Below are 25,139 nucleotides of genomic sequence, written 5' to 3' on the forward strand. Positions count from 1 at the left end.
AGATACAAGTACAAAGAGGATCACTGCAGCATTTTGTCACAGGAAAAATTTGGAAACAATATAAATGTCTAAGGGAATTAAAAAAAAAAATGTTGTCTATAATCTCACCTTTCGCTATTAATCCCCCTTGTTTACCAGTCGCAGAAACCACACTGATATTTTCTCAATTCCTCAGGCACCAAATTCTTTTGTATTGTGGGGCCCTATACATATGTTCCCGCTGCCAAGAGTGTTCTTTCCTCCCTTGGCTAGCATATTCTTTTAGGTCCCAGCTTCGATGTCACTACTGCGAAAGACCTTCCCTAACACCTTTCCTAAAGAAGGTCCTTCTCTGTTAATTTCTATTTTAAGTGCTTGTTGTTTCCTTCAATGCCCAGCCTGGTGCCTGCTGTAGAATGAGCTCTCAATAACTGTAAAATGAATAAATGGTATAACCATACAATGAAATACTATGCAGTTATTTAAAAAAATGAACTATAACTATATATATAGACTTGAAAACAGATCTAGGAATATATTTCTTCACCGTATATTTTAAAAATAATATATGTTCATTGTAAAAAAATTAAAAAAAACACAAATGTAAAAAGTAAAAAGTTAGGGGCTGGCCCAATGGCGTAGTGATTAAGTGCTGCGCTCCGCTGCTGGCAGCCCAGGTTTGGATCCTGGGCGTGCACTGACGCACCGCTTGTCAGGCCATGCTGTGGTGGCGTCCCATATAAAGTGGAGGAAGATGGGCGTGGACGTTAGCCCAGGGCCAGTCTTCCTCAGCAAAAAAAGAGGAGGATTGGCACGAATGTTGGCTCAGGGCTGATCTTTCCCACAAAAAAAAAAAAGTCAAAAGTTAAAGACACTCACTGCATTCTTATTCAATTTCAAGATTAACCATGGTTAAAACCTTTGAGGGGCTGTATACACGTATATGAATAGACATATATGCACACACATTATAGATGAATACATACACATGCTCTCTGCTTTTATATATGTATAATTTTTAAAAATGGCATTATTATAAATACATATATCATTTCAGTATTTTGGTATTTTTTCACTCAACAATAAATCATTCTCTTATATCAGTGCACTTAGATATGCTGCACAGTTGTCCATAATATGATAGAGGACACCATAATTTATTGCCCATTTACGTTCCCTTGCTATTACAAATAATGCTGCAACAAACATCTTTGTGCATTTAGCCTTGTGAACTTCCAAGAGCATGTTGTAGGAAAAAATTTGTAGATATGGAATTGCTAGTTCAAAAGTACATATATTTTAAATTTTGAAAAGAATTGCTAGATTTCCCTCTCCTAAAGTACTAATTTTTATTCCTACCAATTGTGTAAAGAGTGCCTTTCTTGTTATATCCCCACCCAAACTGAATATTGATAATTCTTTTTAATTTGTCCGATCTCATAGGTAAAATAGGATATCATTTCTGTGTTGATTATGAGTGAAGTAGAGTATACTTCCATATGCTCATGTTTTGTTGTAGTTGATAACATTTGCATGATTTGCCTCCTCATAGAAGATACTCACCATTACTTCAAAAAAGGCAGTGGCTAAACTATGGTTAGAATGATCTCATTCTTATAAATAAATATACACACATACACACCAGCACGTGTGCATAGAAAAAATATGGAGCATTATACCAATGGTTAACTAGTGAGTTGGATTATAGAGACCTTTCACTTTATCTGATATATGTCTTTCTGGAACAAACTTAAAAAAAAAAAGAATAAGCATGCTTTGCTTGCTAATAAAAAATAATAGCGGGGCTGGCCCTGTGGCTTAGCGGTTAAGTGCGCGCGCTCCGCTGCTGGCGGCCCGGGTTCGGATCCCAGGCGCGCACCGACGCACCTCTTCTCCGGCCATGCTGAGGCCGCGTCCCACATACAGCAACTAGAAGGATGTGCAACTATGACATACAACTATCTACTGGGGCTTTGGGGAAAAAAGAAAAAAGGAGGAATATTGGCAATAGATATTAGCTCAGAGCCGGTCTTCCTCAGCAAAAAGAGGAGGATTGGCACGGATGTTAGCTCAGGGCTGATCTTCCTCACACACACAAAAAAATAATAATAGTGAAGAATATTTTTAAACACAGATCTGATTATATCACTGTTGTGCTCAAAACTTCAATGATTTGCTGCCTAGAGAATAAAATTCATATTGATTAATGAAGCACTCAAGGCCTTACACAATTTACCTTAATTCCCACCCTCCTCATTCACTCCTCTTTAATCTGGTCACACGGACTACCTCTATACTCTTTACTGTGATCTCCTCTACTGGAAATATGGTTATTTACCTTTTCTGCCTGTTGCCATCCCTTCAGGGCCCAGCTCAAATGTCCCCCCACGTGTGTTCTTTCCCGTCCTCACAAACAATTAATTATGCTCTCCTGAGTGCTTACACAGTACCTTTTGTTACAATTCTATTATAGGACTAATCATAATCTGGTTATGTATTATAGCTGAATGCACACATTAATTCCTTTAGTTTCCTTTGATTTCTTCCAGCACTCAGTACAGGGCCTAGAATTATAAAGGCTGCAGTTATGTGGGGGAGAATGATAACAGGCAATGTCACTACAGAGTATTAGTCTTAGGAGAGAGGGAAGCATAGGAGACTTATGAGACTCATAAACTCTGATGGGGGCATCGCATAGCATTGTGCAGATTGTGTCTGCACACCCCAGATTACCATTCACATCAGAATTGATGTAACTGGAGCTCCCCAGGAACCTGGCAGTGCACAACTTCCCGTCTTGCATGGGGGGACTTGGGGGAGAGATACAAAATTCATGCAGGAGGAAGGGGTGTGGTAGCGTCCGAGAAGGCTTCCTCTTTGAGAAGGTGGGTTGAGAAAGACCTGAAGGGTCGGTAGTAGTTGCCCTGACAAACTACGAGGGAGGGAGAAAGGAGAACATAGTGTTCTAGGTTGAGGGTACAGTGTGAGATAGCACTTGAAGCACAAAGTATGGTGGTGTGCTTGTGATCCTGCAAAAATTTCAGCATGGCCAACGTGTAGAGGGCCAAGAGGTGAGAAGAGGCCAAGAAGTAAGCAGGGATCATACCACAAATGGCCTAACATGCTAGATTAAGGAGTTTGGACTTTATTCTGAGTACCACAGAGAACTAGTAGGAATAAGCATATTAATAACATGAGCAGATTTGAATTTTAGAAAGATTACTGACTGCATAAAACTATTTAGGAGGCTTCTATACTAATAGATGACAATGACTTGAACTGAAGTACTGGCAGAAGGCTCAGAATAGCAGGTATCAAAAGGACTTAAAAAGTACATCTAATGCAAACCTTTCTTTTCAAGTAAATTTCCTTGAAAGGCAGATCTTATGATTTCTTGTTTGATTTTGTTTTTCCTAAACTACAGATGGGAAAAATAAGATGTAAAAATAGTTGTGACAAAGCAGGAAAAATAAGACAGAACCTGACATTGGGGTATTCATTCAATAAAGACTTATTGATCAACTACTATATACTGTGCCCTCTTGGCACAGTTCTCTGTATACTTATAGAGAGGTCATAGTGTTATAGCTTAAAACCACGGCTAAGCTTCTAGATATATGCTATCTGATCATGGAGAAGAGCCTTTCCGAGGGCTGGTGGCCCTCCTTGAATCAGAAAGTCTTTTAGAAAATATTTCAGCCAATCTCAGTTTGTGTCTCCAGAACGGAGGCAAGGTTACCTATCCATTAGAAGATCAAGTGCTAACTACCTTGCTTGGTATTCTCTTCAGCATTCTTGACCTTGGATTCTACTAGTTTTGGATGAAGAACCTTAACGTTTATCCACTGCAAGAAGCCTGTGTGGGTTGACCTTTCCCTCTCTTTCTCCCCCTTTGGAATGAACTATTCTTCCTCAGCCCTGTCACAATTTTCACCAAGGGGATTTTTCCATGTCTGGGGCACATTTGTGTTCATCTCTAATTGATCCATATCACTTGCCCTCTCCTGTTTGGCTTTTACCACCATCACTTTGGAGCTATAGATAACACTATAACTTAGGAACACAAGATATTTGGAATGTTAGGTACTCAGACAAGGAGAGGTGTCTGGGAGGGAGCACAGGCAAGAAAAGGGGAAAGGTGAGGTAGTTTGATGCCCCCTAGCAGTAAGGACAGGAATCTCCATCTACAAAGTCCTCTCATTGCCTGGAGACATCGGTTCTCCACTAAGATTGAGTTAGGTGCTGGAAGCCCTAAAGTAGAGATAATCTTTTGTGTGTGTGTGTGTGTGTGTGTGTGTGTGTGTGTGTGTGTGTGAGGAAGATCAGCCCTGAGCTAACATCCATGCTAATCCTCCTGTTTTTTTTTGCTGAGGAAGACTGGCTCTGAGCTAACATCTATTGCCAATCCTCCTCCTTTTTTTTTTCCCCAAAGCCCCAGTAGATAGTTGTATGTCATAGTTACACACCCTTCTAGTTGCTGTATGTGGGACGCGGCCTCAGCATGGCTGGAGAAGCGGTGCGTCGGTGCGTGCCAGGGATCGAACCCTGGTCACCCGTAGCGGAGCGCACACACTTAACTGCTAAGCCACGGGCCTGGCCCAGAAGTAGAGATAATCTTTAATATCCCTTCCAGTTTTAAAATTTTACAGTTCTTGTATGATTTCACCAACATATCTATTCACAAGGTTGATTTGTAAAGAGAACTAAATAATTCTTAATTAAAATTAGGACTGAGGATTTGAGAATCGTAGATAAATCTGGGAATAGTACAAGTTAAATTTCTGGGATTTCCTACAGTTTCTTCAGTAGATTCCTGTAAAAGTTATCCAAAACATTAACAACCTTTTGCTTCTAACTTTTGGCTCCTCTTACAATCCAAACATCATTAGTAAGACAAAAGAGTATTAGCTAGGGCCACCCCGTGGCTTAGCGGTTAAGTGTGCCTGCTCGCTACCTGCGGCCAGGGTTCAGATCCCCAGCGCACACCGATGCACCGCTTGTCCGGCCATGCTGAGGCCGCGTCCCACATACAGCAACTAGAAGGATGTGCAACTATGACATACAACTATCAACTGGTGCTTTGGGGAAAAAAAGGAGGAGGATTGGCAATATGTTAGCTCAGAGCCGGTCTTCCTCAGCAAAAAGAGGAGGATTAGCATGGATGTCAGCTCAGGGCTGATCTTCCTCACACACACACACAAAAAGAGTATTAGCTAAGGAATCTGCTTAAGATGTGCAATGTGTTTTGAATAAAAGTAATTTATTCTTAATATGAGGGATAAAAGAAATAGGTAGAGTTGCAAGATTTAGCAAAAACAAACAAACAGAATGTCATTAAATTTGAATTTCAGATAAAAAAATGAATACTTTTTTTAGTATAAATATATCCCATTCAATGTTTGGGACATACCTATACCAAAAAACTATTTTATCTGACAACCCTCAACAGGGTTTGAAAAGAGATAGCTAAAGTTCTGTTCCATCTCATAGGTTCTTAGGAGAATTAAATCAGATAAAGTGGAGAAAGTACCTAATACAATATCAATAAATAAAAGTTACTGGGGCCAGCCCAGTGGCATAGCGGTTAAGTGTGCGCGCTCTGCATCAGTGGCCTGAGCCTTCGCAGGTTCGGATCCCAGGCGTGCACCAATGCACCGCTTGTCAAGCCATGCTGTGGCGGTGTCCCTTTACAGTAGAGGAAGATGGGCACGGATGTTAGCCCAGGGCCAAATCTTCTTTGGCAAAAAGAGGAGGATTGGCATTGGATGTTAGCTCAGGGCTGATCTTCCTCAAAAATAAATAAATAAAACAAATAAATAAAAGTTATTTTTGCCTTCTTCTTAGGCTAAGGAACATGATATTGATAATTTTCAATTATTAATGTGTAGATTGTCCATAAAAAAGTTAAATTCCAGTCACCCAGCATACTTGTGGTTCATTTTCCCTGCTGTCCATCTGTCTTAGCTACAGAAATGAAAAAATACTTAATATTGGATGAAACATAATTAGAAAAGGAAATCTGTTAGTGGATATTGAAAAAGTCATAAATTATTGTGGTTTAGTCATAAAATAGCTTCCATTAGCACAAAGAACTGGCTTTATAATGGGCAACTTCAGATGTTAGAAAGAATTTATTGTATAAAGTGAAAGGCCTCTTACAAACTGTACGACCTCGGCTGAGTTATACTTTAAGGTTTAGATCTGTAGAATGGTGACAGGCATTGATTTATTGGGAAGATTAAATAACATACATTAAAGTTCTTTGGATATTATAAAGTACTAATTTGATATTGCGCTGAGTCCCACACAGTACAGGAAGTGAGGATTCCTTGAACCAGACGTCATGCCATAGCTCATCCCACAGGCAGACTTTCCTCAAAGGCGTTTCTCTTTCCATATATGTAGCTTGGGAAATCAGTGAGTGTCATTTGCCTAGTAAAATAACTTCATCACTTCCCAGGGTAACCCCTTAATTCCCACTCTGGACATTAGGCAACTCATCTTTACATCCTCTCAAGATAGTTATGTCAATTTCAGTTCCTATTTGATTTCTGAAGACTGGCGCCCCTTGCTCCCCACAGGGCTATATCAGCAATGTTGAGAGCACAAGAAGAAATCTAAATAGGTCAAGTAACACACCCACAGCTTCATATTCTCCTTAATCAGGCTGTGATGACTTCTCTACCCTAAACATTTACCATTGTTCCTTCCAATCCACAAATGCTCCTTCTTAATGCACCAACCTAATAACACGAAGTAGATTAAAAAATTTTTTTAATAATTATATTAGCAATACTATTTTGCACACAATTTTACATTTTTTAGTGTAAAATCTGACATGTAAAATTCTGACTACTTTGGTCACATGTTTTTTTAATCCAATAGCGTTGAAACTGTGGTATCTTTTTTTTTTTAAGATCCATTGTCAACATTCCCCACCAGAGTGGTACATTTGTTATGGCTGATGAATCTACATTGGCACATCATTATCACTCAAAGTCCATAGTTCACGTTAGGATATACTCTTGGTGTTGTTCTATGTGTTTGGACAAATGCATAATGACTCGTATCTACCATTACAGTATAATACATATATACATATTTAGTATCAGAGGGCAGTTTCACTGCCTTAAAAATCCTCTATGCTCTGCCTGGTCATCCCTCCCCATCCCCCAAACCCTTATTTTGGAAGTAATTTTCCAGATCTTCAACTTTCACGTTTTCTTTCCTAAAATTGTTTTTCTTAAGAATGTGCCTGGTTTGCTCCTTTTTCTTTCCCGTCTTTCTTTTCATTACTTTCTCCCACTTTGCAAAAGAAAAGCTTATTTCCAACCCATCTTAAATTTTTACTATGGTGCAACAGGCACAATTTGAGAATGCACAGCTCCTGAGGAAGAGTGCTATGACAGTCAATGTGGCATTGATGGGCAATATTAAAGCGGGCAGCGCCTTATTTTATCCAGTACTAGGATGAGTAACATCAGCATCTCCTGGGAGCCTGTTAGACATGCGAATTTTCAGCTCCACCCCAGACTTGCTGAGTCAGAATCTCCCCCGGGTGGGACCAAGAAATCTGTAAGCCTTCCAAGTGATTCTTAAGTGTGCTATAGCTTTAGAAGCATCATCTGGTAAAGAAACCCTAGCAAAGTTCTATAGCATCTGTATATCTTAGAATTAAGAAATAAGATGTTTGGCACAGGGAGACATATATTAACCTTTTTATTTGAAATAATAAAGGAAGTCAGATTTAGTTTACTGGTTTGCCCATGAACAAATGGCTTTGTCATTTGTCATTTACATTTCTACAAATTGAATGAGCTATGTCTGTAGTCAAAGGTTAAAAAACAAATGTCTACCAGGCCTTTGTGTATGGTTGTGCAGTTTAGGGGGCAAGTAGGGGCTGCAATCTAGTAGTGCAGTTTCTTGGGTTAAGTACAGGCTGAAATACAGCCCTCATTCCACTGGCCAGGCTCTGCTCTTCAGCCAGAAGAAGGGGCACTTTTTCTTTGTGCCATCCCTAGAAAACCTGTCCACTCTGCTTTTTCCCAGAGGGACACCTTTTCCTAATTGGCACAAAGGCACTGGAAAGGCTAGCAATGGCCCTGAAAACATGTATGTGATATACTAGACAGGAGAAATTAACCTCTGGAAGCTATTTAAACATAAAAAAAATGTATTTTAGATGTCAACTTAAAAATGTGGGAAGGGGTTACATAGTTTTCCAAAATTATTTTGGGAGTAAACAAACCAGAAAAAAAAAAAAGTCACTGCTTCTGTCTTTCTTTCTATATTGGTCTGGTGCCCATTTCTCACCCTACATAGCAAGTCTGCAAGTCTCTTCCTTTCTCTGTGGTTTCTTCTTTTGGCCTTCACTTCTTATACCCCATCATACCCCTATCCTGAGACTGCTTCCTTTCTTTTTACCTGTTTCCTGATCTTTTGCCTAAACGTTCTCAAGTTTATTCTCTTCTCTTCAGGGCTTTGCAACTTCATTGCTAGGACCATGACAACACTTGCAGGCCTAATGAAACACACCAGTACACATCACTTGCCTCACTCCAGCACAGCTGTGGCTAGATTCTCATTTCCAGTCCCCACAAACCCACAGTACTAGGAAGGCTGCCTCAAAGACATACACTGCCACCACCTAGCGGCCGATGGCTAAAGAGATCTGGCAGTACCAGGATGCTCTTAGCAACATGCAAAAAGCCTGAAGGCGGATTTGCAAAAGCAGCAGTCGTGGGCGGAACCAACAGTGTCAGTTCCCTCTTCCTTAGTAAATAGCATTTTCTTTGGCAGGAAATATCTTTCCAAATCTGTTTCTCTCAAAATTCTTTTCATCTTTCAAAGTCCAGCGTAATTGCCACTTTGTCCGTGATCCCCTTTCTGATCTTCCAAGTCAGCGTACCTCACTCCTCTAAAAGAACCTACAGAGTAGGGTCAGCATTTCATTTATACCTCTTATGAGCTCCTCACTGCCCATTCCAAACTCTTTCTCATCCTCTAGTCCCTCAAAAACTCAGCTCCTTTGAAGTATGTGCCATCAGGATACTGCAATCGTCTGCTGATCTCTTGGGTCACTTCCCCTCATTCTCTGGAAATTTTAAAACCTGATTCACTCTCTTGGTTACACCACTCCTACTGTCAGCATTCCTGGTGACTTCATCATGCACGGAAACAACTTACCCCATGCGCTGGCCTCTCTGTTCCTTGACCACTCATTTTCAATCGTCTTGTTTTCCAGCCCACCTCAGTCACTTATTCCCATGGTGACAGTCTAGCCCTGGCCATTAATAATATAGGCACTCCTTCCAAAACCTCTATTATCTTGCATCTCACACTGACCATCACCTCCTCTTCAACAATTTCTTGATAGAAGCAGGATCTCTAAGCTATTAACCCTATCAATTTTCACTGCCCATGACCCTTCTCCTATTTTTACTTTCCACATCATCCAACTTACATTCCCCTTGATTCATCACTCTAAACACTCCTTTGCATAAACGTGCAACTCCCTGGCACTTCTTCCCCTCCTGTTGTATCCCTTGGTAAAACTCCAACTCTTGGTTAAATCCAACTTTATTTACTTTGCTTCCCTGCACTCAAAAACTAAGTAAACATAGCTGGAGAAAAATCCACAACTGTGCTACTGGTCCCACAATAAATTTAGGATGATTATCTCAAGTGGGCTCTCAGCACTGCTCTGTAAAGCTTTATTTTCCCAAATCAATTCACTCCCTATTCTCTAAGAAAACAATTTCACAGCTTTTCCACTCTCCTCAAATTTCTAAGACCTCCTCTTCTTTTTTCACTCTCAGCTGATAATTTCATTTCTTATTTCGTTGAGAAACTAAAGAAGAGAAATTCCTCATCTTCCTGCTTCACTACCAAATCTACTAATTTGCTGTATCAGTATCCACACACTCAGCTTCCCTCCTGTTCAAATGGATGAAGTTTCCTGTTCCCCTCTCCTAAGGTCAGCCCCTCCACTAGAGAACTGAAACCCTTTCCTTCTCACCTTACTAAAAAATTTTGTCTTAAATGTATTTCCCTTATATCAACTTTTCCCTTTCTACTAAATCCATACCATAATATCTTCTAACAAGACTTTCTCTTAGATAAAGATAAAATTCAGAAAAGTGAATACTTCTGGCATGTTGAGAAGCTAGAGGAGAATCTTACAACACCTATAAGATTCTATTTCTTAATCAGGTTGGTGATTATCAAGGTGTTTATTTGTAAAAAAAAATTCTTGCCTTTTTCATGAAGATGGTGCTGAAAGCAAAGAAGGAAGGAAGCCCCTGCCCTTCCCAAGGCTGAAGCCAAAGCAAAGGCTTTGGAGGTCAAGACAGAGGGATGAAAGGCGTCTATGCACTGCAGCTCCAAAGGCAGCTCAAATATCCTTGGAAGAATGCCCCCAGGAAAACAAGCTTGACCACTATGCCATCATCAAGTTCCCCCCGACCACTGAGTCAGCCATGAAGAAGCCAGGAGACAATACACTCTGGATGTCAAGGCTAACAAGCACCAGATCAAATAGGCTGTGAAGAAGCTCTATGACATTGACATGGCCAGCTCAACATCCTGATCAGGCCTAATGGAGAGAAGGCGGCATATGTTCGACTGGCTCCTGACTATGATGCTTTGAATATTGCCAACAAAATTAGGATCATCTAAATTGATCCCATTTGGCTAATTCTAAATATAAATTTTTTCACCAGGAAAAAATTCTTATAACAAATATATTCCTTCACAGAAATGAAAGACATAATTCTTCTCTTGATCTTAAGTCCTTCTCAAGATGAGCACCCCATATCTGTGCTCCCCTTAAAGTAAAATTCCTCCAGTTCCTTGAACCATTCTCTATTAAACCTATGCCAATTGGGCTCTTGCCCCTCTTGCTCTATTTGAACTACTCCTGTCAAAGTTATCAACAAACTCTATCTCACCAAATCAAATGGCCAATTCTCTATGCTTCTTACTCAACCACGAAAAAACATCTGACAAAACTGATCACTCCCTCCTTGTTCAAATACATTTCTTCCCTTGGCTTTTGATATAGCGACCTGTCCTGGTTTCTAGTTTACCTTACTGCCTTTTCTCAGCATTTCTAAATGCTAGGGTGTCCCCAAAGTTCAATCCTTAAAATTCTTCTATACACACTCACTCCCTGGGTTGTCTCCTCCAAGCCCATGGCTTTAAATACCATCTATATCAAATCTCAGTCTCCAGTTTGGATCTGGTCTGTAAGCTGCACACTTGTATGTCTCCTCATGGAGAGCTAATGGGAATCTCAAACCAGGAGCGCACCAAGCTCCTGCTCCACTCCCCCACTAACTTCTTCTTCCTCTAATTTTCCTACCTCAATTGCTTCAGCTAAAAACAGAGGAACTAGTATTGATTTCTGAATTACCTTCACATCCCATGCCCAATTCGTTAGCAAGTCCTGCCTGCTGAATCTGACTGCTTTTACTACCCGTTACTACCACCTTTGCCCAAGGTATCATTATATCTACCAATATGAAAGCCAATAACTGACCTCTCTGCTCCTATCTTTGACTCCCCACGGTTCATTCTCCAACTAACAGGAACAGTGATCTCTTAAAAATATAAATCTGTTCCTATTTCTCCCCTAGTCAAAACCCTTCCAGTGGCTTACCATCACATTTAGAAAAAAAATTAAACATCTCGTCATGGACTACTCGGCCTTACATGATCTGACTCTGGGCTGCCTCCCTAACCTCATTTCCTACAACTCTTCTCCTTGATGCACCATACTCCTTCTTTGCTGTTCTTTGAATGGATCATGGGCCAAATGTAGCCTACCACCTGTTTTTTGTTGTTTTTGTTTGTTTTCTTAACTTTTTGAGATAATTATAGATTCATATGTAGTAGTAAGAAATAATACAGAGATCCCATATACTCTTCACCCAGTTTCCCCTAATGGCAACATCTTGCATAACACAGTACAATATCACAACCAGGAAATTGATACTGATAAATCCACTCACCTTATTCAGATGTTACCAGTTTTACATGCACTCATTTGTGTGTGTGTGTTCAGTTCTACACAATTTTATCTCATATGTAGATTCATATGACCACCATCACAGTCAAGATACCAAACAGTTCTATCACAAGGATCCCTCCGGAAAAAAAAAGAAGATCCCTCGTGCTTCCCTTTTACAGTCATTTATCTCTCTCCCGATTCCAACCAGTGGCAACCATTAATATGTCCTCCATCTCTATAATTTTGTCATTTTAAAAATGTTATATAAATGGGACCTATCTTAGTTTGGGCACTACAACAGAATACCATAGCCTGGGTGACTTAAACAACAAATATTTATTTCTCACAGTCTTTTTTTTTTTTTTTTTTTTTTTAAAGATTTTATTTATTTTATTTTTTCCCCCCAAAGCCCCAGTGGATAGTTGTATGTCGTAGCTGCACATCCTTCCAGTTGCTGTATGTGGGACTCGGCCTCAGGATGAAGGGAGAAGCGGTGCCTTGATGCGCACCCGGGATCCGAACCCGGGCCACCAGCATCGCAGCGCGCGCACTTAACCACCAAGCCACAGGGCCGGCCCATATTTCTCACAGTCTTTAAGGCTGGAAGTCCAAGATCAGGGTGCCAGCATGGTTGGGTTCTGGTGAAGGTCCTCTTCCTGGCATACAGACAGCCATCTTCTCATTATACCCTAACATGGTGGAGAGAGAGCAAGCTAGCTCTCAGGCTTCTTCTTATAAAGGCACTAATCCCATTCATGAGGGCTCCACGCTCCTGACCTCATTACCTCTCAAAGGCCTTATCTCCAAATACTATCACGTTGAAGATTAGATTTCAACCTATGAATTTTGGGGGCACCTCTCAAAGGCCTTATCTCCAAATACTATCACATTGAAGATTAGATTTCAACCTATGAATTTTGGGAGCACACAAACATTCAGTCCATAACAAGATCATATAGTATGTAACCTCTTGAGATTGCCTTTTTTCACTCAGCATAATTCACTTGAGATCCATCCAAGTTGTTGTATGTATCAATAGTTTTTTTTTTTTGTTTTTACTGCTGAGTAGTAGTCTATGGTATGAATGTACCATGGTTGGTTTAACCATTCACCTGTTAAAGGACAACTGGGTTGCGTCTAGTTTTTGAGTATGATGAATAAAGCTGCTACGAACCCTCAGGTACAGGTTTTTGTATGACTATGTGTTTATTTCTCTGGGATAAATGCCCAAGAGTACATTTGCTGGGTCATATGGTAAGTGCATGTTTAGTTTTGAAAGAAATTCATATTCTTTACTGGAGTGGCTATACCATTTTACATTTTCACCATTAATGTATGAATAATCCAGTTTCTCTCCATCCTCACCACCAAATGGTGTTAGCGTTATTTTTTCACTTTAGCCATTCTGATAGGTATGTAGTTATATCTCATTGTGGTTTTACCCTAGTAGCTAATGATGTTGAGCATCTTTTCATGTGCTTATTTGTCATGGATAAATCTTCTTCAATGAAATGTCTGTTCATGTCTTTTGCCATTTTTTTTTTTTTTTTGTGAGGAAGATTAGCCCTGGGCTAACATCTGTTGCCAATCCTCCTCTTTTTGCTGAGGAAGATTGGCCCTGGGCTAACACCCATGCCCATCTTCCTCTACATTATATGTGGGATGCCTGGCTTGATAAGCAGTACGTAGGTCCCCGCTGGGGATCCAAACCTGCGAACTCCAGGCCGACGAAGCAGAGCACAGGAACTTAACCGCTATGTCACTAGGCCGGCCCTTGCCCATTTTTTTTTTGTGAGGAAGATCAGCCCTGAGCTAACATCCATGTCAATCCTCCTCTTTTTGCTGAGGAAGACTGGCCCTGAGCTAACATACGTGCCCATCTTCCTCCACTTTATGTGGGATGCCGCCACAGCATGGCCTGACAAGTGGTGCACCGGTGCACGCCCGGGATCCGAGCCCGGGCCGCCAGCAGCAGAGCGCGCGCACTTAACTGCTACACCACAGCCAGCACCCCCCCCCATTTTTTTTTAACTGTTGAGGTTTGTATTAATAACAGTTTTATTGAGATATAACTCACATACTATACAATTCACTCATTTAAAGTAGACAATTCGAGGGTTTTTAGTATATTCACAGAGTTGTGCAACCACTACCACAATCAATTTTGGAACACTTTCATCACCCCAAAAAGAAACTCTACCCATTAGCAGTCACTCTCCAATTTCCCCTAAACTCCCAGACCTAGGCAACCAGTAATCTACTTTTTATCTTTATGGATTTGCCTATTCCAGACATTTCATATAATGGAATCATATAATATGTGATCTTTTGTATCTGGCGTCTTTCACTCAGTGTAATGTTTTCAAGGTTCAGCCATGTTGTAGCATGTATCAGTACTCTATTTCTTTTTATTGTCAAATAATATTCCAATTTATTTATTTATCCAATCATCAGTTGATGGACATTTGGGTTGTTTCCACTATTATGAATAACGCTGCCATGAGTACTCAAGTACAAGTTTTTATGTGGACATATGTGTTCACTTCTCTTGGGTATACAGCTAGAAGTAGAACTGCTGGGTCATATGGTAATTCCAGGTTTAACCTTTGAAGAACTGCCAGACTATTTTGCAAAGCACTTGTATCGTTTTACCTTCCTATCAGCAGTGTATGAGAATTCCAGTTTCTCCACATCCTTGCCAACACTTTTCAATGTCTGTATTTTCACTTATAGACAACCTAGTGAGTATGAAGTAATATCTCACTGTGGTTGTGATTTGCATTTCCCTAGTAGCTAACGATAGTCAGCCCTGGTGGTCTAGTGGTTAAGATTCACGACTCTCACCACCATGGCCTGGGCTCGTTTCCCAGTCAGAGAAATGCACCACCTGTCTGTTGGTTGTCATACTGTGGGGGATGCATGTTGTTGTGATGCTGAAAGCTATGCCAGTGGTATTTCAAATACCAGGAGGGTCACACATGGTGGACAGGTTTCAACAGAACTTCCAGCCTAAGATAGACTAAGAAGAAGGACCTGGCCACGCACTTCTGAAAAAACTGGCCATGAAAACTCTATGAACAGCAGCACAGCATTGTCTGATATAGTGCTGGAAGATGAGATGATGGCACAAAGACCAGGTAGGGTTCAGCTCTGCTGTATACAGGGTTGCTAGGACTTGGAATCAATTCGACGGCACTAGCAAGAACAATGGCTAATGATATTGAGCATCTTTTCATGTGCTTACTGGTCATTTGTATGTCTTCCTCTGAGAAATGTCTACACAGATCCTTTGCCCATTTTTTAATTGGTTTACTTGTCTTTTATTATTGAATTGTAATAGTCTTCATATATTCTAGATACAAGTCCCTTATCATATGCATGATTTGCCAAAATTATCTCCCATTCTGTGGGTTGTCACTTTCTTGACGGTGTCCTTTGAAGCATAAAAGTTTTTAATCTTGATTATATCCAATATATCTGTTCTTTCATTTGTTGCTCATGCTTTTGGTGTCATATCTAAGAAATCATTGCCTAATCCAAGATCACAAAGGTTTACATCTACCTTTTCTTCTAAGAGTTTCGTGGTTTTAGCTCTTACACTTAGGTCTTTGATCCATTTTGAGTTAATTTTTGTATATGGTGTGAGGTAAAGGTCTAACTTCACTCTTTTGCATATGGCTATGCAGTTGTCCCTGCACCACTTATTGAAAAGACTATTCTTTCACAATAGAATGGTCATGGCACTCTTGTTGAAAACTAGTTGAACATAGACACATGAGGTTTATTTTAGGACTCTCAATTCTATTCCATTGATCTATATGTCCATCCTTATGCTACTATCACACTGTTTTGATTACAGTTTACTGTTGAGTTTTGAGAGGGCTTTTTATTTTCTAGATACAAATTTTTTGTCAATATGTGGTTTGCAAATATTTTCTCTGTAGTCTGTCTTTTCACCATCTTCATACGGTCTTTCACAGAGTAAAAGCTTTTAACTTTGGTAAAGCCCAATTTATCTATTTTTCTTTTTATGGCTGGTGCTTTTGATGTCAAGCCTCTGCCTGCTTTTGTAAATAAAGTTTCATTGTAACACAACAATGCCCATTTGTTTACATAATGTCTGTGGCTGCTTTAACTTGTAACAGCAGAATTGAATAGTTGTAAGAGACCATATGGCCCACAAAGCCTAAAATAAGTACTATGTGGCTCTGTAGGAAGAATTTGCTGACCCCTTGCTCTAATCTGATAAGCCTTCATACTCCAGGGCCTTTACATATGCTGTTCCCTCTGTCTGAAGTACTCTTTCCTAGATCTTCTCATGGCTAGCTCCTTATCGTCATTCTGGTTTCTGCTCAAGTGCACCACAGAGAGGCCTTCCCTGACCACACTATTTAGAATATGCAACCCTCCCCCCAACTCCACCATCTATACCCTTACCTTGCTTTATTTCTCTTCATAGAATTGATCACTGTCTTCACTAGAATGTAAGCTCCATGAGGGCAGTCCCTGGCACCAATAGTGCCTGTCATATAATAGCACTCAAGAAATATTTGAATGAATAAATGAGTCATTGAGAACTACCACATCTTTCCAGAAAAAAAATCGTACTTATTATCCCATAAATTATTTCATTAGAGTAATAATACTTGAATAAAAGAACAATACGTCTGATTCCCATCACTATTTGTATAAGTGATGTTTATGTGTCACTTTACCTCTGTGGTATTCCCTCACATATCAAGCTGAGGCGTTACATAGAACTAGAGAGCAAAGATGTCTGAAAGTCTTTAGAGCTATTTTCTAACTCTGTATTCCTTTCTCATCTCCTCTTGAACCTGAACTGAAATCCAATGGGTGGACAGTAATGTAGGTTACCTTTTCACACTATAATTGATTTCTCCTGAATTCTGAATGTCTTGATCTGTCTACTAGGGGAACAGTGTAGAATAGAAGAGAGGGAAGAAAGTTTTGGTATAAAGACATTGGTCATAGGCCAGCTCTAGTACTCACTGTGTGACCTTGAAAACTTATCTCAAGATCTTAAACCTTGATTTCAGATAATAATATCTGCCTCACAAATCAATGTATGTAAAGAATAATAAATTCCCAAATATTTAACATCTTCAATATGCCAAATACTTTGTTAGATGCTTAGAATATATTATCTAACTTAATTGTCACAATAATCGGCAAAGATGGACATTCAAAGAGCTAACTATAGCGTATGGCTAATAGGTATGAAATAGAATAAACTTTCACAGCCATTTATATTTGGCTATGTCAAAATGGCCTTGCCAAAAGTAAAATCACCGTTTTTAATGCCAGTAACAACCATCTTAAACCTTCACTTATCCTTAAGTCCCACCAAAATTCAGGGGACTTTGTCCTTTAACTTCTGTATTATTGGAATGTTTCACAGGCACGTACTTCTTTTTAAACAAAACAACAACAACGATACATGATATCTTAATAATGATAAGGATGGCATAATTGGGGAGCCCACAAATAACAGAGGTAGACTATCCTATGATTTTTTTTGTGTGTGTGAGGAAGATCAGCCCTGAGCTAACATCCATGCCAATCCTCCTCTTTTTGCTGAGGAAGACTGGCCCTGAGCTCACATCCGTGCTGATCGTCCTCCACTTTATGTGGGACGCCACCACAGCATGGCTAGACAAGCGGTGCATCGGTGCGCGCCCGGGATCGGAACCCAGGCCGCCAGCAGCGGAATTCGTGCACTTAACAGCTACGCCACGGGGCCAGCCCCTATCCTATGATTTTTGAAATGGAAAACAAAGTTACTCCTAGTCTTAAGTAGTCAAATCTAATTATTAAATTAAATAAATATGCAGCAGGGGGAGGTTAGGGGTGAGCTGAGGTGGGCAAGGGGCACAGCATCTTTGCTCTTGATTAGTGGAGGAGTCAAGACATTAAAAAAAGGATCATGCTTTCATTAATTTCTGTGTCTCATATCTTGCTCTTACAGTGCTTCCTCTAATGTTTTTCCAAAATAGTCTTAACAATTGTCATCTAAACATATCATCTTTAAAAACGTGTTGACTTGTTAGATTTTCCAAGACACATGTCCTGGAAAATGTGCTAATAGGAAGAGCAATTGCTCCCTCTGCTCCTCTGAGCATGACCATAAAAAGTTCAGGACAAAAATTCAGCAGTCTGAGATGCCAGCCACTCAAGACACCAGTGAATTCCCAGAGAATAAGCTCATTTAAAGTCTTTCTAGATGTGATCACATATGGTGAATCCTTGACCTCAGGAAATTCAGCCACCTGATTTAACCACCAGATGATGCCTATCCTACTCCCATGTCATTCCAAAGGCTCATACGTTACTTAATACCTTTTTGTGGATCTTCATCACAATGCTTCGCAAGCAATACAACTCAGTTACACTCTGAAGTCTGCTTTATGAGAACAGTTATTATTATTATGCACATTCATATATTACTTTTCACACCACACCCTTACAGCCATGGCTCTTCTCAGGGAGATTCCCTCAAAACCAGCTATGTATAATTTTACTGAGGCCTGTTCACAATTACAATGCTGAACATGGATATTTTATCATTCTTATTGTTCTTGATAATATTAAAAGCACGAAATGCCACCAATGGCAAATACTAATTAATTGTGAACAGAAAGAACGTGGGAATGTACCAAGTCCATCGGCTGCAACAGTCTCTCCCACCACCACTTATGTCACACATTATCAAGACAACAAAAATTTAGGAAGATGCTAGGTATTGTGATTAACATAACCATGACAAAACAATGTGATACCAATCTAATATAAATTCTTAATACTCACATCCCGTTTGTTGCTCTCCATCTCTCTGTTATATTAAGAATTGACTCCCTCCAACTCCTCTTCGAGGTACTGCTTCCTGTAAATTGTAATTGGCTAGTTATTTATTTGCTCTATCTACTTAAGCTCCTTGAGAGAAGAGGCTGTAGCTTAGCCCCCCTGGCCAATGGGCACACCAATAAATACTTGTGGAAGAAGGTGAAACCTCATATAATTCTAATGATGCCCCAATTCTGGGGTCCTCAACAAAGCTCCTTGCACTTGTTCAGTAGTCAGTGGAAGTATTTTATCAAGTTAAGGGTTCTGGGGAGAGAAAAGAGAGCTCAATATGGTGAAAACAGACCTCTATATTTTTGAGTCATTGCTCTGTTACTAACTACCAGTTTCCCCATCAGCAAAATGAGCAGGGATTGGAGTAGGTGATCTTGCTGTTATAAAATTCTGTGGTTTCACCTGAAATTTACACAATGTTATAAGCCAATACGACCTCAATAAAATAATTTAAAAAATAAAATTCTATGGGGCCGGCCCAGGGTTCGCAGGTTCTGATCCCAGGCGCGCACCAAGGCACCGCTTGTTAAGCCGTGCTATGGCGGCGTCCCATGTAGAGTGGAGGAAGATGGGCACGGATGTTGGCTCAGGGCCAATCTTCCTCAAGAAAAAAGGGAAGGATTGGCATCAGATGTTAGCTCAGGGCTAGTCCTCCTCACCAAAAAAAAAAAAAAAAAAAAAAAAATTCTGTGATTTAAGGTGGCTTATTTTGCCATATAAAATTTAAAATATTTGAGGGGCCGGCTCCGTGGCTTAGCGGTTAAGTGCACGCGCTCCGCTGCTGGCCGCCCAGGGTTCGGATCCCAGGCGCACACCGACACACCGCTTCTCCGGCCATGCTGAGGCCACGTCCCACATACAGCAACTAGAAGGATGTGCAGCTATGATATACAACTATCTACTGGGGCTTTGGGGGAAAAAATAAATAAAAAAATTAAAAAAAATAAATAAATAAATAAAAAAAATAAAATATTTGAAATCAGCCACCTCCTCGTAGATTCACCCTAGCCTAAATAGCCTCAGTGAGCTGTAGTGGAGTCAGAAATCATGATTCTGCTTAACCAGTTATCAAGTGTGAGTCTGTTTCCTCCTCTACCAGCTCTCCTGACTTGGATGCATAGTTTTGAGGATCAGCTGAGATGCTGTATATTGAAGCACTAGGATTATTTCCTGAGTTTATTAGGAGGAGGGGGAAGGAGATTTAGGACAGGCCATTGCTTTGACTATTCTCCAGTCTGTTTACTATCTTTTCCTTTTCATTTTTCTCTTCAGCCTTCGCATCCCCAGCCTCATCTCTCTCCTTTCCTCTGGCTGCTAGTTCTCATCTTCTAGGTCATCCTCATTTGGGAAAAAACAAAACCAAAAAAACTCCACAACACTTTTAACTCAAATAAATACACTTTTCTTAAAAAGTGAGGTGCTACTTAGTTATTTGTAAAATTAACTCAGATGAACTCTTTGAAAAACCAATGGAAATTCTAAATTCAGTGGACGTATTAAACTGGGACAAAATTAACAACAGTATTTTGCCAAGGGCACTTGCGCTTACTCCCTTTCTCTTACACTTCAGGAATAAAGTGCCAAATGAATTCAGCACCGAAAGAATGAATGATTCTTAATTTTCTAAGAAAATTCTAATTTTCATCTTGCAAAAACCTACAAAGCTAATCTCATCTGTATAGCACTTAAACTCCTGGTAAACATCGTTCATAGGCCAACACAGTTCCCTCTTCCTTGGTCCAGTTCTCTCTGCCTGCATTGTTCTTCTGCCGCTCCCTCAGGTCTCTGGTCAAAAGACACTTCCTCAGAAAGGACTTCTCAGATCCACCCCCTTCCCTCTCCCCAATTTAATATACCAGTCTCCTCCCCATTTCCTGGTATACAATTTCTTCATAAGGTTTATCACCGTCTGGCATTTTACTGTCTATCTATGCATTTTCTCGTCTGCCCCTTCCCTAGAATATAGGCTCCAGGAGGGCAGGGCCTTTGTCCACCTCGGTGACTGCGGGATCTCCAGCACCTGGAGCAGGGCTCAGGACACCGCAGGTGCTCAGGAAATGACAAATATTCTCTCCAGGGCTCTGAGGCTACTTGCTAGTTTCTCCAGAGCCACAGGACCCTTCTCCCTTAGCCCAGCCCAGCTCTGAGTACCACCGCCTCCACCGCAGCCCGGCTCCGAAGCTCGTCCTCCCACCTGCCGGCCACAGGGACAGCGCCGCGCTCCCCCCACCGGCCCCGGCAACTGCGGTTGGGCCCTGCGGCTCCGCTCAACCGCCCACCTCCAGGGCCACCCACGCCGCTCGGCTGGTCCGCGCCCGGGAGTGGCAGCGACGGCGCCACCGCGCTTCCGCCGGCCCCGCTGCGCAGCCGTTAGGACCCCCGCGCCGCTTCGAAATGCCAAGGATTCTTTTTTGAAAGATCCGTTGACGCGGTAGGAAAACGTGACTCGGTTTACCCGGCTCCCTCCGTAAGCAACACGCAAGCACCCACCCGCGGTCCGAGCAGGCGTCCCGCTCGCGAGGCCCGGCCACCGCGGCCCCAGCCCTGCTTCTCACCTTCACACCAAACTAACCGGCCCGGCCGCCGCCTCGCGTCCCACCCGGCGCCCCCTCAGGCGCCTACCGGCGAGGAGAGCGGGGAACCCTTTACGGGGAAACAGTTCCGGGCCCCACCATCCTCAGCGTCGCCGTTAAGAGGGTGTTAACATTTCTGCTTTAAGAGATACCCGTCCCCCTGACCGCCTCCTCGCCCCGGAGATGCTGCCCCTAGATACCCCGGCGGGGCGGGCCCCAGTCGGGGCTGAGAAGGCGGAGGGCAATTTCTGGGAGTTCTGTTGGACCTAGGAGCTCTTTTCTGATGAAAAGCCCAACTGTCTTTCCCTGCACCTCTTGGAAAGAACTCTATTTAGAGTTTTGCGGTTAGGAGTAATAAAAGTCGTCTCCTGCTGCCTCGTGGGTGCTGTCCAGGCGAGGGGGACCCCAAGACGCGGAATACCAAAGTGTTTTGGAGAGACTGTTCTCCCCTGAATCTAACTTGGAATTATTTGTAGCTTCACCGTGATAGCATGGCCTTTAGTAAAGGGATGAGTCGATAGTGACAAAGGTTTTTAAAAAGGTCTACCCTGCACTTCTCAAAAGAGAATATCCCAGTGAACAATAAACACATGAAAAGGTGCGCAACTGAAGTGGTCATCAGGGAACTCCAAATTAAAACCACATGAGATTCCACTGCACACCCACCAGAACAGTTAAAATGAAGGAGGAGGAAAAGGAAAGAAAGAGAGAATGCCAAACGTGAGATGGGATGTGGAACATCCAGAACTCTCATATACTGTCCCCCCCACCTGCCCCCCGCCCCCCGCCCCCAAAGCCCCAGTACATAGTAGTGTATCATAGCTGTAGTGTCCTAGCTCTTCTATGTGGGAAGCCACCTCAGCATGGCTTGATGAGCAATGAGTACGTCTGTGCCCAGGATCCGAACTGGCGAACCCCAGGCCTCCGAAGCAGAACGTCCAAACTTAACCAGTATGCCACCGGGCAGCCCCTTATCATACACTGTTAATGGGGGTATAAATTGATAAAATGGTGCAATCACTTTGGAAAGCTACTTAATATTTATTAAACCAGAACATACCCTATGACCCAACAATTCCACTCCTAGGTATATACAGGAGAAATGCGTACAAGTGTTTGTCAAAAAATAGATACTAGAGTGTTTATCTCAGCAGTATATAAAATAGCTCCAAACTGGAAATAATCTAAATGTCCATTAAGAGAAGGATGGATAAATACATTGTGGTATATTCACACAATGGAATATTATACAGCAATAAGAGTGAATGTATGACAGTGACTTGCAACTATATGGATGAATCTCACAAAGAAAGTTCGGTGAGAGAAATAAGGTGCAAAAGAGAACATATGGAATGAATCCATTTATATAAAGGTCAAAACCAGACAAAACTAATCTATGGTGTCATGAATCTAGATTGTAGTTACCCTTTGAGGCGTTGTGACTGGGAAGGGACACCAGGGCTTCTGGGGTGTGTTCTGTGACTTGGTCTGGGTGCTGTTAACTTTGTAAAAACAATCATCCAACTGAATATTTTTCCATATATATATTACTTTAAAAAGTTTTTAAGAAAAAGAAAAATCTGAAGTATTTTTTTTTATATTTATTTATTTTTCCCCCCAAAGCCCCAGTAGATAGTTGTATGCCATAGCTGCACATCCTTCTAGTTGCTGTACGTGGGATGCGGCCTCAGCATGGCCAGAGAAGCGGTGCGCCAGTGCGCACCCGGGATCCGAACCCGGGCCGCCAGCAGCGGAGCGTGAGCACTTAACCGCTAAGCCACAGGGCTGGCCCAAAATCTGGGGTATTAATTTGTCCAAGTTCTCCTCTAATCAATTCAACATACGTTCCTTTTATAATCACTATATGTAAGGCCCTAGTAAGCACTGTGGAGTCCTGGAAAGATGTCTCTGCGTTCCAGGAGTTCATGATCTAGGAGGTGGTACACACATAGAAGTCATTGCTTGGGAATAGTCTTTGATACTAAGCTAATTGTTAGGGAAGTCCAAAATAATTACTTTGGAAGAAGGTTGGGGAAAAGAGTATGCATCTAGGCAGAGTTTCTGAGTTAGAAGGGATCTTAAGATCCTCATAATTTCTTGTGGGCAGGGGCTAGGGAGATCAACTGTCTCAGTTTTCCTAGGACTGAGGGGTTTCCCGAGACAAGGGACTTTTGGTCCTGGGCCACTTGGTATGGGCCGTCACTCTAGTAAGGGCTGAGCCTGATTCATCTTTGAACCTGCTGAAGTATATAACACAAAGTCTGGCACATAGAGGATGCTCAATAAACTCTATGAATATTTGTTGAAATGAAAGGGGGGGAAAGGGTAACAGAAATAAAGGCACCTATTCAGGGATGTCAGTTCTTTTTGGGGGACAGAGAATTGTGGGAAATATGGGTTAGGACCAGGTTGAGGAGGGCCATAAATGCCAGGCTGAAGAGTTTGGATTATATTTTATTGACAATTGGTAAAAGGAGTGACAAGAAAAAAAATCAGTGCTTTTTCTTATTAAATTTGGGTCGCTGAATGGGACTAGTCGGCATAAGTAAAATCTTCAAGCTGAAGTCCAGGTAGAGGGTTATTAGGATTCCAGAAAAAAGTTAAATAATAGACTTTTAGAACTGTAAAGGAACTAAGAGGTCCACTAATCTAAGGCCTTTCTTATTTTTTAATTAACAATTTTTCTTATTATATGTTCCTTTTAGAAACTTTCTTCCATACCTTTTCTTCTCCTAAATGTTAATATTTATCTGTAATACTATTTGTAGTTAGCAATAAATGAAAGCCCAGGGGTAAAGTGACTTGTTCAAGGTTATTCAGCAAGTCCTAAGCAGAGCTGGATAAGAAGCAAGTTTCTTCCCTGCAGGGGCAGTGACCTTACACTACTTAGGTGGTTTCATAGCCCCGCCACACCGGAACAAAGTGTTCAGAGAAAGGATAGGACAAGGTAGTATTTTTCTTGGAGTTAAATGTATCCAGTTCTTAAATTCTGAGAGTATAACCCTCCCACCTATTTGGTGTTAAAAATGTTAATTCTCTCTCTCTTTTTTTTGGTGAGGAAGATTGGCCCTGAGCTAACAATCTGTGCCCATCTTCCTCCATTTTGTATCTGGGACGCAACCACTGCAAGGCTTGATGAGCAGTGTGTAGGTCCGTGCCTTGGATACGAACCTGCGAACCCCGGGCCACCGAAGTGGAGTGTGCGAATTCAACCACTGTGCCACTGGGCCGGCCCCAAAAATGTTAATTCTTTTATGAAATGATGGTTATGGTAGATGGTAGTTGGTAATATCTTTATGTGACAATATAAAAAGTTCTCTGCTCCCCTTTATGTCCCTATTGGTTTATAACATGAAAAAGTCTAAAACAGATTTTTGCTTCATTCTTGTGCTGCTTCTAGCTCTGAATCCTTTCATTCTACTTATTACCAAGGACATTTTTTAAATGTAGTTACATATACACTTGTCATGGATATGACTGACCCACATTCTGTCTTCTTTTTATATGCCTTCCTGTACTGCATGAGGCTGGAAAACCAAAAACTACATTTCCCAGATTTTCTTGCAGCTAGGATTCTAGTTGTAAATTTTGATCAATAATTTGCACACCCAAGAGCCTTGAAAAGTAGCCGTGAGGCAGGGGCCATCTTCTCGCTGCAGTGGCTGTTGCCGCTAGCCAGCATGGTCATTGAGTGTTGGGTTTTT

The 25,139-nt window shown here is 41.3% G+C and overlaps 1 protein-coding gene and 1 pseudogene across 1 annotated transcript in view; one reads left to right on the forward strand and one right to left on the reverse strand.

Annotated features, from left to right (window-relative positions):
* The window catches only part of SLC2A3 (solute carrier family 2 member 3), a 77,706-nt gene extending 58,818 nt beyond the window's left edge, over positions 1-18,888 (reverse strand). Inside the window, exon 1 of the mRNA XM_087442796.1 lies at positions 18,815-18,888. Coding sequence (XP_087298922.1) covers positions 18,815-18,835 — 21 coding nt within the window. The 5' untranslated portion in view covers positions 18,836-18,888. The remainder of the gene's footprint in view (positions 1-18,814) is intronic.
* On the forward strand, positions 8,665-10,656 carry LOC147914825 (large ribosomal subunit protein uL23 pseudogene; annotated as a pseudogene).
* Positions 18,889-25,139: the final 6,251 nt, after the last annotated feature.

This window comes from Ceratotherium simum, chromosome 17, assembly GCF_057802395.1.
Source record: "Ceratotherium simum simum isolate JZ-2026a chromosome 17, ASM5780239v1, whole genome shotgun sequence".
Taxonomy (NCBI): Eukaryota; Metazoa; Chordata; class Mammalia; order Perissodactyla; family Rhinocerotidae; genus Ceratotherium; species Ceratotherium simum.